The sequence below is a fragment of the Echinops telfairi genome, unplaced genomic scaffold (genome assembly GCF_000313985.2).
Source record: "Echinops telfairi isolate 266 unplaced genomic scaffold, ASM31398v2 ScPeMD7_655;HRSCAF=1070, whole genome shotgun sequence".
Lineage (NCBI taxonomy): Eukaryota > Metazoa > Chordata > Mammalia > Afrosoricida > Tenrecidae > Echinops > Echinops telfairi.
Window position 1 is genome coordinate 8715244 of NW_022104553.1, and position 15585 is coordinate 8730828.

The 15585-nt window shown below is 40.9% G+C and overlaps 1 protein-coding gene across 1 annotated transcript in view; it reads right to left on the bottom strand.

The window, feature by feature from the left end:
- The window catches only part of EDARADD (EDAR associated death domain), an 80388-nt gene that overhangs the window by 46685 nt on the left and 18118 nt on the right, over positions 1-15585 (bottom strand). Inside the window, exons 3-4 of the mRNA XM_045292765.1 lie at positions 14348-14387; positions 10703-10761 (exon numbers count right to left, since the gene is read on the bottom strand). Of these exons, the coding sequence (XP_045148700.1) occupies positions 10703-10761; positions 14348-14387 (99 nt within the window). The remainder of the gene's footprint in view (positions 1-10702; positions 10762-14347; positions 14388-15585) is intronic.

Below are 15585 nucleotides of genomic sequence, written 5' to 3' on the forward strand. Positions count from 1 at the left end.
GAAAAGTGGGTGAAGGGAGACGTCGGACAGGGCAAGATATGATGACAAAATAACAATTCATAAATTATCAAGGGCTCATGAGGGAGGGGGAAGCGGGGAGGGAGGAGAAAAATGAGGACCTAATGCCGGGGGAAATGTTTTGAGAATGATGAGGGCAATGAATGTACAAATGAGCTTTACACAATTGATGTATGTATGGAATGTGATCAGAGTTGTATGAGCCCCTAATAAAATGATTATAAATAAATAAATAATAAACAGCCTTGTGACCTGTTAGGAGCCCTGGTGGTGCCGTGGCTCTGTCGCCTGAAGGAATACGCAGGTTTACATGCAGAGCGGCAGGGAATCAGTAGCCAGTCAGCTAGCAGTATCAAGAACAGCAAAATAAGTGAAAAAATCTCAGAGTCCATAAGAAAACCACCTGAGCTCCAGCAGTAAAGTGAGTTGGGAGGGAGGAAAGACACTGGTCTACCAGGCCTTCCTTGCACCTCGAAATTTCCTATCAGGCTTGAGTTGGAAGTGTGGAGAATGTTTTGAACTGTATGGAGTTCACTTTATTTAATACAACACTACTCAAATCCTTCTTGAGTACCTACTGTGTGCGGAGGCTGGTATTAATGCTACCCATTGCACTGAGGAGGAAAATGACTGAGGGAGGCTAGGTGACACAGCTAAGTTTCAGAGCTAGAGTGAGGTCTCACGGGTCTGTTTAGCTCACAGCAAGGTGGTATTATGCCCACAAGCCTGGGCTCCAGAGTTCGACTGCCTGGGTGACTCACTTCTTGGCTCTCCTACTCCCGTGTGATCTTAAACAAATTATTTAACCTCTCTATGCATCCGCTTCTGCATTTATAAAACGGACACGATAACAGCCATCCGCCTCAGTGTTGCTTTGCAAGTTAAATACGTTGGTAAAAATATGTGCTGAGAGAATTACGTGGCTTTGAAAATGATATTACGGGCTCAAGTAGAAGGCAAAAGTTTTGAGAATGATGAGGGCAACAAATGTACATATGTGCTTGACACAATGGAAAGATGGATGGATTGTGATAAGAATTGTACGATCCCCCAATAAAATAATTTTAAAAAAAGAATTAGAGTGATCATATAATCTACCTGTCTAGACAATTTTGAAAGTGAAAGGAGGTGCTATTTGAGACAACAGATATAACCTGGAATTATCCTAGCTAGATTAAGATATAAAATCACTTTAAATCATTCTCATTTTATTACTTTAACTATAGTGGAAGATTTTGATGCATTTTCATTATAATAAATACATTTTTTTAAATTATTCCTGCAGCAAACATTTACTGAAGAAAATCTGGTCAAAAGTGATTCTGTCACAAAGCTTACATGAGGACCAATTCCATATATTGTAGTTCCACAGGTAGTGTAAAACTTGGGGCAATAAAAAATATTATATTGTAAAAAAAATGTGAACTCTGTGTATTATTATTCTTTGATTGCGTTACATTAACTCCTTATCCAACTTGTTTAGCGAGAAAGGAGGACATTAAATTGCATATACGATGTGATTACAGCTATGAAAGTAAAAAAGCCATGCTCAGGCAAAAGGAAAAGGGAAGAGATCCTATCCCTAAGACCCCCGCCCTCATTTTCCCTTTGCATGAATGTCAGCACGTTACTTTTATTATAGAGAAGTAATTGTTTAATAGAGAGAACCTTTCCCATACGAGGGTGGCAAAACTTATTGCTAGGAGGGTGGCAGTTCACTTATGCATGTGTTTATTATAAACAAAAAAAGTCAACAAGTCTCTGTGATCAGTGGATGTCTGAACCTTAAGTTACGTTTCACTTCTGCGACAAATAGTCTAAGGTATTGAAATTTAGCAAAGGATCAGAAAACATACTATTGTATTCCAGTTTGGCAATATACCTAGGATCCTGCATTGGAAAAAAAATTAAGGATGACCTATTTGGTCTGAACACTTGGCCAAAGATGCTAAATTATTGACCAGAGTCAAGGTTGGCTGGGAAAGTCTGGGCACTTGTCACAGATGAAAGATAAACCATCAGGAGGTCTGTTTTCTGAAACAGATTTAGCTGCGGACATACACAATCCACAACAATATGTTGGATGGATTCATCCATTCATTCAACTTACTAAATGCATACTAATTACCAGAAACAAAGATAAATGCTACAATACAACGAACACCAAAACACTGCACATGCTATCTCATTGCTTCTAAAAAAGGGAGACAAAATCTCTGGGCCTTTCTTTCCAGACCTGCAGAGTGAACAAGCTAAAAAGTGGCACGGCTCCTTCCATCTCTCACGTTTGCTGAATCTCTGAATTCAAAATACATTAAGTAGGGGAAGGGAGAGTCTGAAATAGCCCCATCTCTTATTACAGAAATGCATTGTAGTAAGGGGTAACCAAACTGTGTGCTACATCCATACAACAAAATACTCTTCTCAGTGTGGAGGGCTTGGGGGTGGGGAGAAGATACAACAGCCATGACTTTTTACAAACAACACGGAAGAAGCTTCCATGTCTATTGCTACAGGAAAAAAGCTAGCCTGAAAAAGTTATGTGCTATCTGATTCCAATCCTATGATATTGTGGAAAAGGCAAAACTAAAGCAGCATGGAGCTCAGGGGTTGTCAGCGTTGCGGGGAAGGGGAGCAGGGATGAATCGATGAAGCAGAGGGCATTTAAGAACATTATGCCCTTGGCCAAATCCATAGGTGTGCACAGCAAGAAGAGTGAACTGTCTGGGGGAAGGATTAGAGAGAGGGGAAGTACCACCTTCAGAAGGGTACAGACCCAGATGGAGGACATGTTCAGAAACAACCACTTTGCATCTTGATATTTTTGTTTAATAAAGATTTCAATGATTTTGTAACAATGCTTTTTTACTTGCTCTTACACACACAATTCTTCTTTCCTCCTCTCCCCCAACCTTCACTTCCCTCTCCTAACATTTTACCAAGGGCAACAACCATTGCTTTACTGTTTTTCTTTCCTTGTTGCCTATCTCTAGATGGTGGTCGATAAAGAATTGTTTACGGAGTATTAGAGAAAATGGCGGCATTAGACAATCTATCAACTGGATAGTCAGACCTCACAGGGCGTGATGACATGGGGGCCTCTACATCTGTTGATCTCAGGCTGTGAATTTACATTTTCCATGGCCCAGATAAACTAGATAAGCTATTTTCCCATTTTCCCTACAAAATGTCACCAGCTGAGTTCTTTGAAACAGATCTTTAATCTTTCCCTCCTCTTCAGTCCAAAGTCTTGTCAATGACCAAATCCCTTTCTCAGTTTCCCTACTACCCCCCAAATTCAGGTCTCTGGTATTATATGCTTACAATCCTACTTCCATAAAGTTGATTCCAAGCCAATGAACTCAATTCGTTCCTAATGTCTTGTTTCCTCTGTTTGCATGTGTACAGAGATTCTCTAACGAGGATGGGCTTAGTGTACCTCCCGGTGGAGCTTGTTTTCAGAGTAGGCATTAACATTTCTAATTGGCTTTCCTTACTGGAACATTCACTAGCTACATTTGGCTGTGAGAAAATAGCAAGAAAGCCACCTTTCCCTTCTGCTTCCCTCGGGGGAAGGAGCATCCATCACCACACCAGCCCAAGGATGATTTCTATGAACAGAGGTCAGACATGCTTCCAAATTCCAACTTTCTTTACCTTTTTCTGACACCAACTCTCCTTCCCAACTACACTCTACTTCTCTGCAAGGTGTGATAATCCATTGCAATGGTCAGACCGAATTCACAGACAAGATCCATGATTTATAGGGATTCCTTAGAGAGCTAACAGGTCACAAGTTAGGGTCTGAAAACATTAAGGATAAGTTCTTTTGTCTGAAGTAGGGCCTCTTCTCAGCCATGCTGCAGGTGTGTCTCTCTCTGGTCCTCAGCCTCTCAGCCATGAAACTGCTTGGTCTCTGCCCTGCTTGACATGGTCTCAGTGTTGTGATCTTTGGGGTCTCTGTGGCCTCTGCCACTTCAGGCAGGATCTTGTACTTCACTGCTTGCTCTTCTTTCTTGATGGCCATGGGATACTCTGTCCCTGTTTCTGAGATGGCTCACTTTTATACCCAACAAAATGTCAAAGCAGTTCCCAAGTTAGAGACCTTTATATCTTATTTACATGTTCCGACCCAGTTGCTGGATGGGAATTACAAAGACACTGGAAAGTTACTTCACTCCATGGCAAGTGGTAAACTCTACGTTCACCTCTGTATCCAGCACCTAAGAGAGGGGTGGTGATACATCCCTGATGCTCTTTAAATACTCCTTGGAATCTACTTTAGCTCCAATGAGCACTATTGTATCGCTTTTTCATGCAGGCCTATGGACACTGATTGCTATGAGTTGCTGCCACAATGGCTCCAACTCATGGTAACTCCATGTACAACCTAAGAAAACAGTCCCGTGCTGTGGTCACCATCCTGGTATGCAGAAACCCATTGTGTGGCCACTGTCTAATCGGAGTGTCTTCTAATGGCTCATCTTCCAGCATGATATCAGACACTGTTCTGTTGTGATCCAGCTGATTTCCATTAACTATCCTTTAGAATAAGGTGACCAGATGTCCCACTTTTGGTGGGACGGTCCCGATTTTTAACAATTTGTTCCGCGTCCCGTGGCATTTTTTTAAAGTCCTGATATTTGAAAAAAAATGCACGACAAACTAGGGTATACGGTTTTCAGCTGCCATGTGGCTATTTCACTGGGATATGAGTTTTATCAATGGTGTCCCGCTTTTGTCCCACTTTACCAATGTTAAAATCTGGTCACTTTCGAAGTAGGTCACCAGGCCAAGAATGTCTTCCAAGTCTGTCTTAGTGTGGAAGCTCTGCTGAAACCGGTTCACTGTGGCGGCCATTCGGGCATTTGAAATGTTGGTGGCGTAGTTTCCTGCATCACAGCAACATTTAAGTCATCACAGCACAACACAGTGATAGATAAGTGGTGGATGGATTCCCTACAAGGAACAAATGCTTTATTTCCCGCATGCCTTCACTCGATTTCTTCCCTTACCCCCGGTGGGTCTCAACCTGTGGGTCACAACCCCTTTGGGGGGGATCAAACGACCCTTTCACAGGGGTCACCCGATTCATAACAGTAGCAAAATTACAGTTATGAAGTAACAACGAAAATAATGTTAAGGTTGGGGGGGGGGTCCCCACAACATGAAGAACTGTATTAAAGGGTTGCGGCTTCAGGAAGGTTGAGAACCACTGCCTTACCCTCTCCTAATGTCACCATTCAACCATTCTCGGCACAACTCAAATTTGATAGTGGAACCATCAGAGACCCTGAAACCCTGAAACCCTTCTCTTTAAAACATTAAAACATTAAAAACATCTTAGTCTCTCAACCATGTGGTTGAGAGACTAAGAATCAGAGACATGTATTTGCCAGCATGGCTGAGAAGAGGCCCCGCTTCAAACAAAGGAACTGTATCCTTAATGTGTTTTTATCTTGACTTGCTGAAATCTGTTTAAATTCCCTAAGAAGCCCCATAATTGTGAGTATGATCTGTGAGTCCCGTGTGATTGCGACAACAGATCATCAAACCCAGCAAGAAGTCGAGCTCCATAGTAGGGACAGCTGGTGTCCAGCCAGGATAAAGAAGGATGAAGAGTAGAGGCATGTCTGACCTCTACCTCGTGGCAATTTGGTCTTAGGCTAGTGTAGGCTTCAATTCTCTTTCTCCCTGTTGAAGCCAGAGGAGGTCCAACGTGGTCCCCACCCCATTTCCTGAATATGGGTCCCCAGTCTTTCAGCCCTGACTCTGAAACAGTTCTTACTTTTAACATGGTAACTGCACATCTGTGCTTTTGAGAGCTTTGTATATCAAATTATTTGTACATTATTTACGTGTGTGTGTTTGTGTGTATATATATATATTATTATTTTCTTCCCTACTAGATTACAAAGTTCTTCAGCATAATCTGTGTTGTGTATTCAACAAACATCTCAACAAACTTTAAAATCAATCTGTTCTACTTCCTATGGGGAGAACAAATTACATTAAATATTCTACCTCTCTCCCGTGCCTCTCTTTAGCTCTTATTTTTTAATGTTCCCACATTCCTGCTGATTCATTATTCTTATAAAATCTTTTATTCCAATCTGAGAAATAAAGAGCTTCTTCTCTTCTTTTTTCAACTTCCTCAAATAACAATTTAATATTCCTCTTTGCTACCTCCAGGAATTTCTTGGCAGACTTGCATCCTCTTTCTCATCACCCTCACTCATTGACCACTCCCAATTCGCCTCTTGTCCACAGGCCAATTCTCTTCCTGAAGGGGCCCAGGTACATCTGAATGGACAAATTTAACAATGGCTCAGTTAGCCTCCTCCTGGCTATCCTGAGCCTCCTGACAATGCTGCCTATTCCTTCATTGGCATCAGAGACAATGCCCTTGCCTGGCTTTTTTCTGTTTATTCAATAAACATTTATTGAATGCCTACTATGTCCTGGGGAAAGAGGATAGACAATTATGAGCCTCTGCCCTCGCCGAGCAGTCTAAGCAGTGGAAAAGACAACAATGAAATAATCAGCCAACATAACTCTAGAACGGACCACGCGCTATGAAGAAAAGTGCAGTTGCCCGGACAGATGACTTCTTCTCTGGCTACTTGTCCATCTGCTCCTGAACTCTACCCCCACCCCCGCACCCCAGTTTCTGAAACAAAGCACTCTTCAGAGGTCTAGTCTTTAGTCTTCTCTTTGCTTTTCCACAAGAACTTTTTTGCGGGACAATTTCACCCCCTCCTGGGGCTTCAACTCTAACCGCTTTGTGAACAAATCCTAAGTCAACAACGAGTGCTGTGTCTTTGACTGGGCATTTCCATGTCGTGTCTCACTGCAACTGCAAATCTCACACACACCAAATGCTACCAGCTCGTCATATCTTCTTTCCCAAGCCACAAACAAACAAAACTCAATCTTAACCAGATGCATAGCTGCTCACCTCCCTGATTTCTCTATTTTTAACAGCCATCATCTCCCAATCTATTGTTAAGTTTTCACCCATCCATTCAGGCACTCAAATATAGCTATGACGGGCCCTCAACATAGCTTGTTTAGAATCATAACATCTCCCATATGGAGTGTCCTCTCTAGACAACGTGCACTCCTTCTCATGGATGTTCTCCTGTGAGCCAGTGCACACATCATCCCATGGATGTTCTCTTGTGAGCCTGTGCACACATCATTCCTTGTACCAGGGATGCTCTCATCATTTCCTTCACACACACATCCTAGAATCGATATTTAAGTCAAAGGTGATAATATCACATAGCCATTCAACAGAGCGTAAGACAGTGTAACAACTGAAGAAAATATGTATGACATGATGCTAAATAGAAAAATTAGATATAAAGTTATAGGAAATGGTTTTATAATGATACACAGTAAAATGTATAAAGTAATAAGTTGAAATGACAAAAAATATTTGTATTACAGGAGCATGATTAGGGAAGAGTTTCTTCACCTATCTAGATTCTAAGTATTAGTTAGCGTGGCTTTTAAAATAAACTTTCAACCTTAGAACAGTTTTAGATTTGCAAAAAAGTTGTGAAAAAAGTAGAGAGAGTTCCTGTATCCCCTATCCCATTTCCCCTATTATGAGCATTAGTACCTTTGTCACAACGAAGGACCAATAATTCAATGTGGTATGTAAAACTTAACAACAAAAACAATAAACAACACAGAGATGAACATCAGTCTTTCCATCACTTCGAATCCCAACTTAGCACTCTAATATTTATTACTCTCTGTATCTTTATTATTATTTCAGAACCATCCCCCACCCCTAACAATGAACTGAATAAATTTTGCTTTACTGTCATTTACATATATTAGTACGTACAGTTAAAACTGTACTGCTTGATAACAGTGCTGGGAAATGTTTTCCCTGATCTCACAGAAATTATTTACATATGACTTATACCCACACCCTAGAATCTAATCGAGTGTTCAATGCCTTTCCAACAATTCTGTAAGCTCTGCCGGTGGCCTAATCCATCTACCATGCTCCTCAACACCCCAGCCTTCCAGTTGCTCCTCCTTTTTATACTCAACAATACCCAATCCGGAGTGTGTGTACACTAATACCACATGTAGTAAATTGTAGGAGGAGGATGTCCCTAGTAGTTGGAACGCTGATTTTTAAATCATCAAAAGTAAAAGGTACTTTGTGAACATCTAAGACACCAGACATTATTATTATTTTAAAACAGTTTTATTTGGATGTAATCCATCGATCAGACAATTCAGTAGTTCAGTCATATTGAGAAGAGTTGTATGATCATTCTCACAATCAAATTTAGAACATTTTCTTCTTTCTTGTACTCCTTGTTATTAGCACCCCATCTCCCCCACCGTGCCCTCCAGAAACCTTTAATATTGGCTCTAGCTAGTCACTCAGCCTGGATTTTACGTACCGAAAAACATACCAAAACCCCCAAAGGGAGAAAAAAAAAAACCCAAGACAACAGCAATAACAAAACGAAATAGGGAAAAACCTCAATCAAAAAGAAATCAGAAAATCTTAACATCTAGAAGGACTTTCAAATACTCAGAAGGGAGCTCAAATGATAAGGTGTTAAATTTTAACCTAACCACATCTGTCATCATCCATTCTCCAAAGCACTCCACAGGACAGCAACACTGTCCACACCCTGGTCCTTGTTCAGAGGAGATTCACCAGAGGCTTAAATACACGCGTATTTCCCCTTCACTTTTTTTTTTTTAACGGATACAATTTTTTAATGGGTCAAAAGGGGGCTGACATTAATTTTTGACATGTACTGTAGATATTTGTTTTGAAATTTTAAAATGTACTGGAAACATATTAAATATTCTAGATAGCAAATTTCTCGCTTGCTTTTGTCTGAACTATAAAAAAATGATGCGTGAGCTTTTTCATTTTGTTTTTAGCGGTTTTTTCCCTCAGTGAGTTTTTTTTTGCTGTTCATAAATCTCTCTGGATATCTGCCAATTTAAGAAGAATCTTATGGATGATACAAAAAATGACCAACTGAAGCAACTAGCTACAGTTATTTTTTTATGAGAAAGTAACACATTTCCATTGTGAAACAGAACATTTTTAAAACCTCCAATAGGCTCCTCCTACCTTTAAAAAACTGCCTTCTAGCTTTTAGGGTGGTCTTTATTGGATATAACCACAATTCTAGCACTCGACTGAAACGGTGTCCTAAGGTATAGTCTGTCGCAAATCTAAAATGGTTTCGGAAAATTCCTAAAAGCAAAGTAAACAAACCCTATACTGTGCTTTTCCTTCAAGAGAGTTGATATCGGACCACAGAAATGTGAAGAGCAAAACTTTGTTAAACAAATGAAGGATTTCAAGAAAAGGGGAAAACAACGTAGTATTTTAGGCTTATTCAGATAATTCAAATGCACTGAGTACAGAAGTCAGCTCGTCATTTCAAAGAAACTGCTGTCTACCCAGGACTGGAGAGTAAGAATCTGTTACTCTTGTTCTGTACCCCGGTGGGGCGTGGCTACATGCAGAGTTGCGAAGTGCAAGACCAAGAACACGTGGTCTACACAAAAGTCCAGGTCTCCTTACTGGTTATGCGATTTTACAAGGGAGCGTTCACAGTAGCTCCCTTGTCAAGAGCTCTGTGTCATGATTAAAATGTATCATTTTATAAATAAGGCATCATTTTATGTCTTGTTACACGGGTGTTCTGAACTACCCAACAATACCACTATTAAAGATTTATTATAGACCGATGTTCTTAAAGGAAGACTGAATGTCTTACTTTAGTCTTAAAGGAAGACTAAATGTTTTAGTTTTATTTAAAGTAAGACTAGATGTTTTAGGTTTACTTAAAGTAAGACTAAATGTTTTACTAGATGTCTTGTTAAAAATTAACTTGGTGATGTGGAAGGGACAGCACTCTGAGGCAAGGGACGCTTTGTGGGATATTTAACATTCTCAGTATATTTTAGCAGACGTGAGTTCCTGTATAGTTGTGTTCACGAGTCAGTGAAAGTGGATGGACCATAAACAAGCATACAGTGACACAAGAAACATGTACATCTGGAAGGATAAAAATCAAAACATGGACAGTGGAATGATAGGCAATGCTTTCTGTCTACGTTCTGTGAATTAAAAAAAACAACACATTCTTTTCTATCAGCCAATAATAAAAATAATAAGAACATTTATATTTTGAAAATAGACAAGAACAATTATGCTGATGTTTGATTTCTGGTATCTGAAAAAGTTCATATAAATAGCATCTTATAATGTTTTACACAACATTGTAGAAATGTTATTACATTGTAGAAATGTTATTAGACATTGTAGAAATGTTAGCCTGTTGTGGCTTAAAAAAAAAAAAACCATTCACAGCCTACCAACTACGTGTGAAAGAAAGCAAATCTCCTTTGCTACTAATATGACTTGTCTATTCTTGGGAGGCACATTTGAATTTATTTCAAATAATGGTGAAAACTACCATGGTTCCTAGAAGTAATTCACATTCTGTTGATATGCAGTATTACTGAGGTACATGAAGATCAAAGTTACTTTATTATCCAGAAATCCTGCTTCCCGCCCTCTTTATTTTTCAAGCTCCTAAGATAATTCCTAAAAAAAACTTCTAGTGATATTAGCACATCCCTAAGGATAAAAATGTAGTTGTGAAATGATCATTCTTACCTGATGTTGTTCATCAGAATTTGGTGGGCCATTCAGAGCAAGTGTATGACATTCCTCAGCTACAAGAAAAAGAGACACCGCTGGATCAAGAAAACACACACTGTGTGCTATAAGACCCTTGGCGCACAACTCTCTTTTTGAGTCTCTGCTTTAAAGCCTTTGGGGCACAAAACTAGGAGTGAAATGTCTGGGTCATACGGTAGTTCTGTGTCATGGTGGTGGTGGTGGTGTTTTAAGCAGCTGCCATCCTGTTTTCTAAATGTACCATTTTGGTTACCACCAGTAATGGATAAGGGCTCCAATTTCCCCAAATCCTTGTGACTCAGCTTTATTGTTCCCAAAGACACTTTCTCTCTGAATGCGACGTACCACATTCCCTTCAGAACCCCCGAGTGAGTCAGCAGTGTCTATGAGATATCAAAAAGCATGGGATCAAAAGAAAATCCACTCTTACCCCAGTCGTGAGTTCCGTGCCTGCCCTTTGTCAGGATCACCTGCCTAACACACTCCTGGAAATCTCTCAAGCCAGAGGTTGGTTGGCTGAGGCTGAAGCTGAGCATTTGTCGCCTGGCTTTTGCTTGCTGAGAAAACAGATATGACGGTGTTCCAATTTGAAATGCACATGCTGTTCATTGAAACTTCACTGGATTTCCACAATTGATTTATGGTAAAACCGTGTTATTTAGAGCCACTCCAAAGCGGCTTTTGTACTCTCTATGAATAAATTAGTAATATTCTAGTAGTCTAGCAAAGATTTTGTGAAATATGCTTAATCTCTTAATCATATGAACTTTGAGGACTTTAAAATCGAAACCACGTGGTAACGATTAAACCTAATCATGCACAACTCAAACCAACAAATTCACTTGCCAAGTCGATTCTGACTCTTCGCTACCCTGTCGTACAGAGTAATAGAACTGGGTTCCCCGGGCCGGGAGGGTGCCAGCTTTTTCCCTCGGCTCAGGTAGTGGGTTTGAACAAGCATCTTGTGGTTGGCCGCCCAAATCCTATTCAAACCAAACGGAACCCACGGCCATTGTTAAGTCTGTTGAGACTCCCAACCCTGAAGGACAGCCCCTCACTAACTATAAGTGTTGGCGTGGTAGGGCACCCTGACAGCACAGGGTGAACTGCTAACCATGCTGAACTGCCCACTCCAAGTGGGGGCGTTCAAACCTCCCAGCTGCTCCCAGGTAGAAAGATAACAGAGCCTGCTCCCAGAAAGATTTCCAAGCTTGGAAATCCAATGGAGCCGCTCTCCTCTGTCCGATTCAACTTGGGGAGCCCGTGGGTACTTGCCACTGAGTCTATTTTGATGCACAATGGCCCCAAACATCGCAGAGTAGAATTGATAGGCAGAATTCCAAGGCTTTCAGAAGCAGAGCACCAGGCCTGGCTTCCAAAAGAACGCTGGCTGGATTCCAAGCATCAGTTTTTCAGCTCGGAGTTGAGTGCTGCTTGTGCCACCCAGGAACTAACTCCCAGTAAATACAGCAGCTCTCTCTGCATACCATCCAGTTCACCCGTTTGTGCTTAAATAGGTAGCATTTGCTTTTAAGCTTATATAGTAGTCTCTATATTTATTAATCCACAGGGATTTTCTTTCCCTAAAAATCATTTTAATGAGAAAGTTACCTTCAGAATATGAATCATGAGGATGATTCTCTCACATACAATGACAAGGATGTCTCAGATGAGCCCGAGACAAGGAGTCAATGAGGAAGTCTAGCGCTTCCTGGAGACCGGAAAGGAGTCCTCACTGCGCCTACCGTCTCAGATGCTAATCAACTCTGATTGCGTCTCCCCCCGCTCAACATCCTACCCCTTACTTGGGGTTGCCAGCATAGAACTCTGACAGGCCGCAACCCGGCTTCAATGCTGTGGCACAGCCTTGCATGGTGCCCTGCAATGAAGAGTATCATAGACAAAGGACGAACTGAAAGGTTAGTGGTTCAAGTCTACACTAAAATCTCTTGGAAGAAAGTCCTGCTGACCTATCCGAAATTGAAAACACTAGGAGACACAGTTCTACTGTGACGGGCATGGGGTTGCCCGGAGTCAAAGTCGATACGCTAATCACTGGATAAGGTCTGGCTATCTTTTCTCTGGTTATCCCTAGTAGCTTTGGGGAGGACAGGGTCTGGTAAGCACCCTTTGCCTTTTGTCTAGTAATAGACCCTTCTTCTAGTGGCTCGGGTACTACTGACTTCATCCTTTCCCCACCAAATGTCAAAAGTTCAATGTGGACCAAAGTCCTCTATCCTCTGATGATAATAATTGATTCAGGAATGGGCATAAGAACCAGGCTGTCTGAATTACAATTTTGGGGGAAACCATGCTATAGGCGCAAGGAGGAAAACTTCCTGTTCCTCTGCCATGTTGAGCAGAAGTTGAAGGAACTGGCAGGCATGTTTCCCAGCGGTGGGAAAAACTTCTGGAGAAAAGAGTAACCCAGTGGTAGACAGAGCCATGTGAGGGAGAGACAGCCACCACATTCCCAAAGCACATAAATCCCTTTCTTTTGAAAAGCTAACGAGTTAGGCTTCTTTTACAGTCTGAGGATTGGCTGTCTTCATTTTACACTTGTATCAGCATATTCAAAACAGCATGGATGATGGAAACGTTTGGAAATACACGATGAAAGTAATTATGCTTCTGAATGATACATACAAAAAATGTTGAAATGGCAATTTATAAAGAATATTTTCTTCTTTCTTATATTTGTTGTTATTAGCTTCCCATCTCCCCACAACCTCCCCAGCCATACCCCCAAGAAATATTAATCCAGTTACTATCTATAATTTACCTATCTTGAATTTCATATGCAGAAAAACATACAAAACAGTAACAACAATAACAAAAAAAAAAACAGAAAAACTTCAAAATAAAGCAGAAAATATTAAAACCTAGAGCAAATTTACAATGAGCCAAAAGGGAGATTGTATGATAAGATACTACATTTCAAGTTAACTGCATCTGCAACAACCCGCTTTCCAATGTACTCTGCATGACAGCAAGATTATTCACATCCCTGGTCAGAGGGAAGTCAACAGAGGCTCAATCCACCTGGGGACTCTGAAAATGGACTTGGGATTTCCACTGTCATCCATAGCCTTCTGCAAACAGGGTGTTCACAATTTAAGTTCTGATCTCATTCCCTTCTTTGATTTGGATTTTATTATTTACGATCCTTGGATCACACAGGTTGGCTTGCTTCTTCCATATGGACTTAGGTGATGCCTTACTTAGATGGCTGCTTGTTTTAAAATAAAGCCTTTAAGACCCCAGGCTTTATTCTTTCTGGTAGCAGGACACAATCTGGAGAAACGGCGGTTTTTTAATCTATAAATATATATATTTCAACCACCTTTTAAAAAGCCTCCACATATGTATTTTTTACCACAATATTTTTTTAAATTTAAAACAAATTTAATTTAAATATTAAATTTTAAATTTTATTCATATATTACAAAACAATACGTTTTAATTAGAAAATTCATTTCTGAGATAAGTAATAAATCATGAAGTAAATTATAGATGTGTTCCTGTTTAACGATTTTAAATAATACAAATGTTGTTTGACGAATGCGTTGCTCAAGATATCGGAGTGCTCAGTGTTCAAATAGTTAGATTAACGCTACCTACCTTTAGGGAGTGCGGTGTCTTGAACGGGATATTTGTCTGACTGTAGAAAACAACAAAAGAGGAAAGTTATTTTAAAATGCCACGGTCAGAGTGACATTTTCGCCTTGGGATTTAAATTTTAAATCTTAAAATCTTAGAAATATTTATCCTTGGACTTCTCAGTAGGCCTGACACATTGATTTTTTTTTTATTCTCAACTTATAGAAATGAAACCAAAGTAGATAAGAAGGTCATGCGAACATGAACTGGACCAAACCCTCCTAGTTTCCTCAGCTCTGGCCACGAAACCACACGTCCTCTCTTCTCTGCAATACAATCTGGCTATTGATTTCCTGCAGTTTGAAATTGAAGAGCAGATGTTTGCACGAATTATGGAGACAGCTTCATTTTTCTCACCATTTCGATGTGACAGCCATTGGGGTCAACAAGCATGGAAGGAACCGGGTGATTTCAGAGAGTGGACACAGCAGGAACCAAGGCCCAGTGGTCGGAAGGGGGGGGGGCGTGTAAAAAAGGTAAACCAGCCTCAAATGGAGATGTACGCTGAAGGAAAGAGGAAGCAGAGATGGGAGAAGAGACGCTGAAGCTAGTTCACATAGAGAGGTGGCACACTAGGCTTTGGAGAAGTTTGGCTCCTATTGTGACCTGTGCTGCAAATGGGAGGCTGGCCAACACCGTCAGGAAGACAATGACAATACAATGTGATGAGAAGTAAGGAATGGGCTATCGGAAGCGAGCACCCAAAGGCCCCAGCACCCGGCAGCAAAGTGTACTGCATAGATAGATCAGGGAATGCCTCCCGTAGGAGGGGAGAATGCACACGAGTCCACTAAGTGAAGAAATAAGATTTTTCTTGTCGGAGGGACAATTAGTGGGGGCTCCAAAATGTTCATGGCAAAATGGAATTGAAAGACTATGGAGTTTTTCTACAAGCTTCTGGAAGCCCTTTCGTACAATTGGAGAGCATGTGCAGGATATTTGAAACGCAGGAAACAGCTGTGTGCAGCACATCAGGTGAGTAGGGGCAAGTGGGGTCCAGAAACCTGAGCAACTTGAAGCAGAGATATGTAGTAGAGGTGGACCGAGGGTTGGGGATGAAATCTCTAAGTTCATGGACATAAGACAATGGCATCAAGGAGTTATACATTTAGACCTGCAACCACAAGAAGCGTGAACGACCCCGCCATGCTAAGGCAAGGCACTGGGTGGGGGTGCAGCGGAACAGCTGGGGAGGGGAG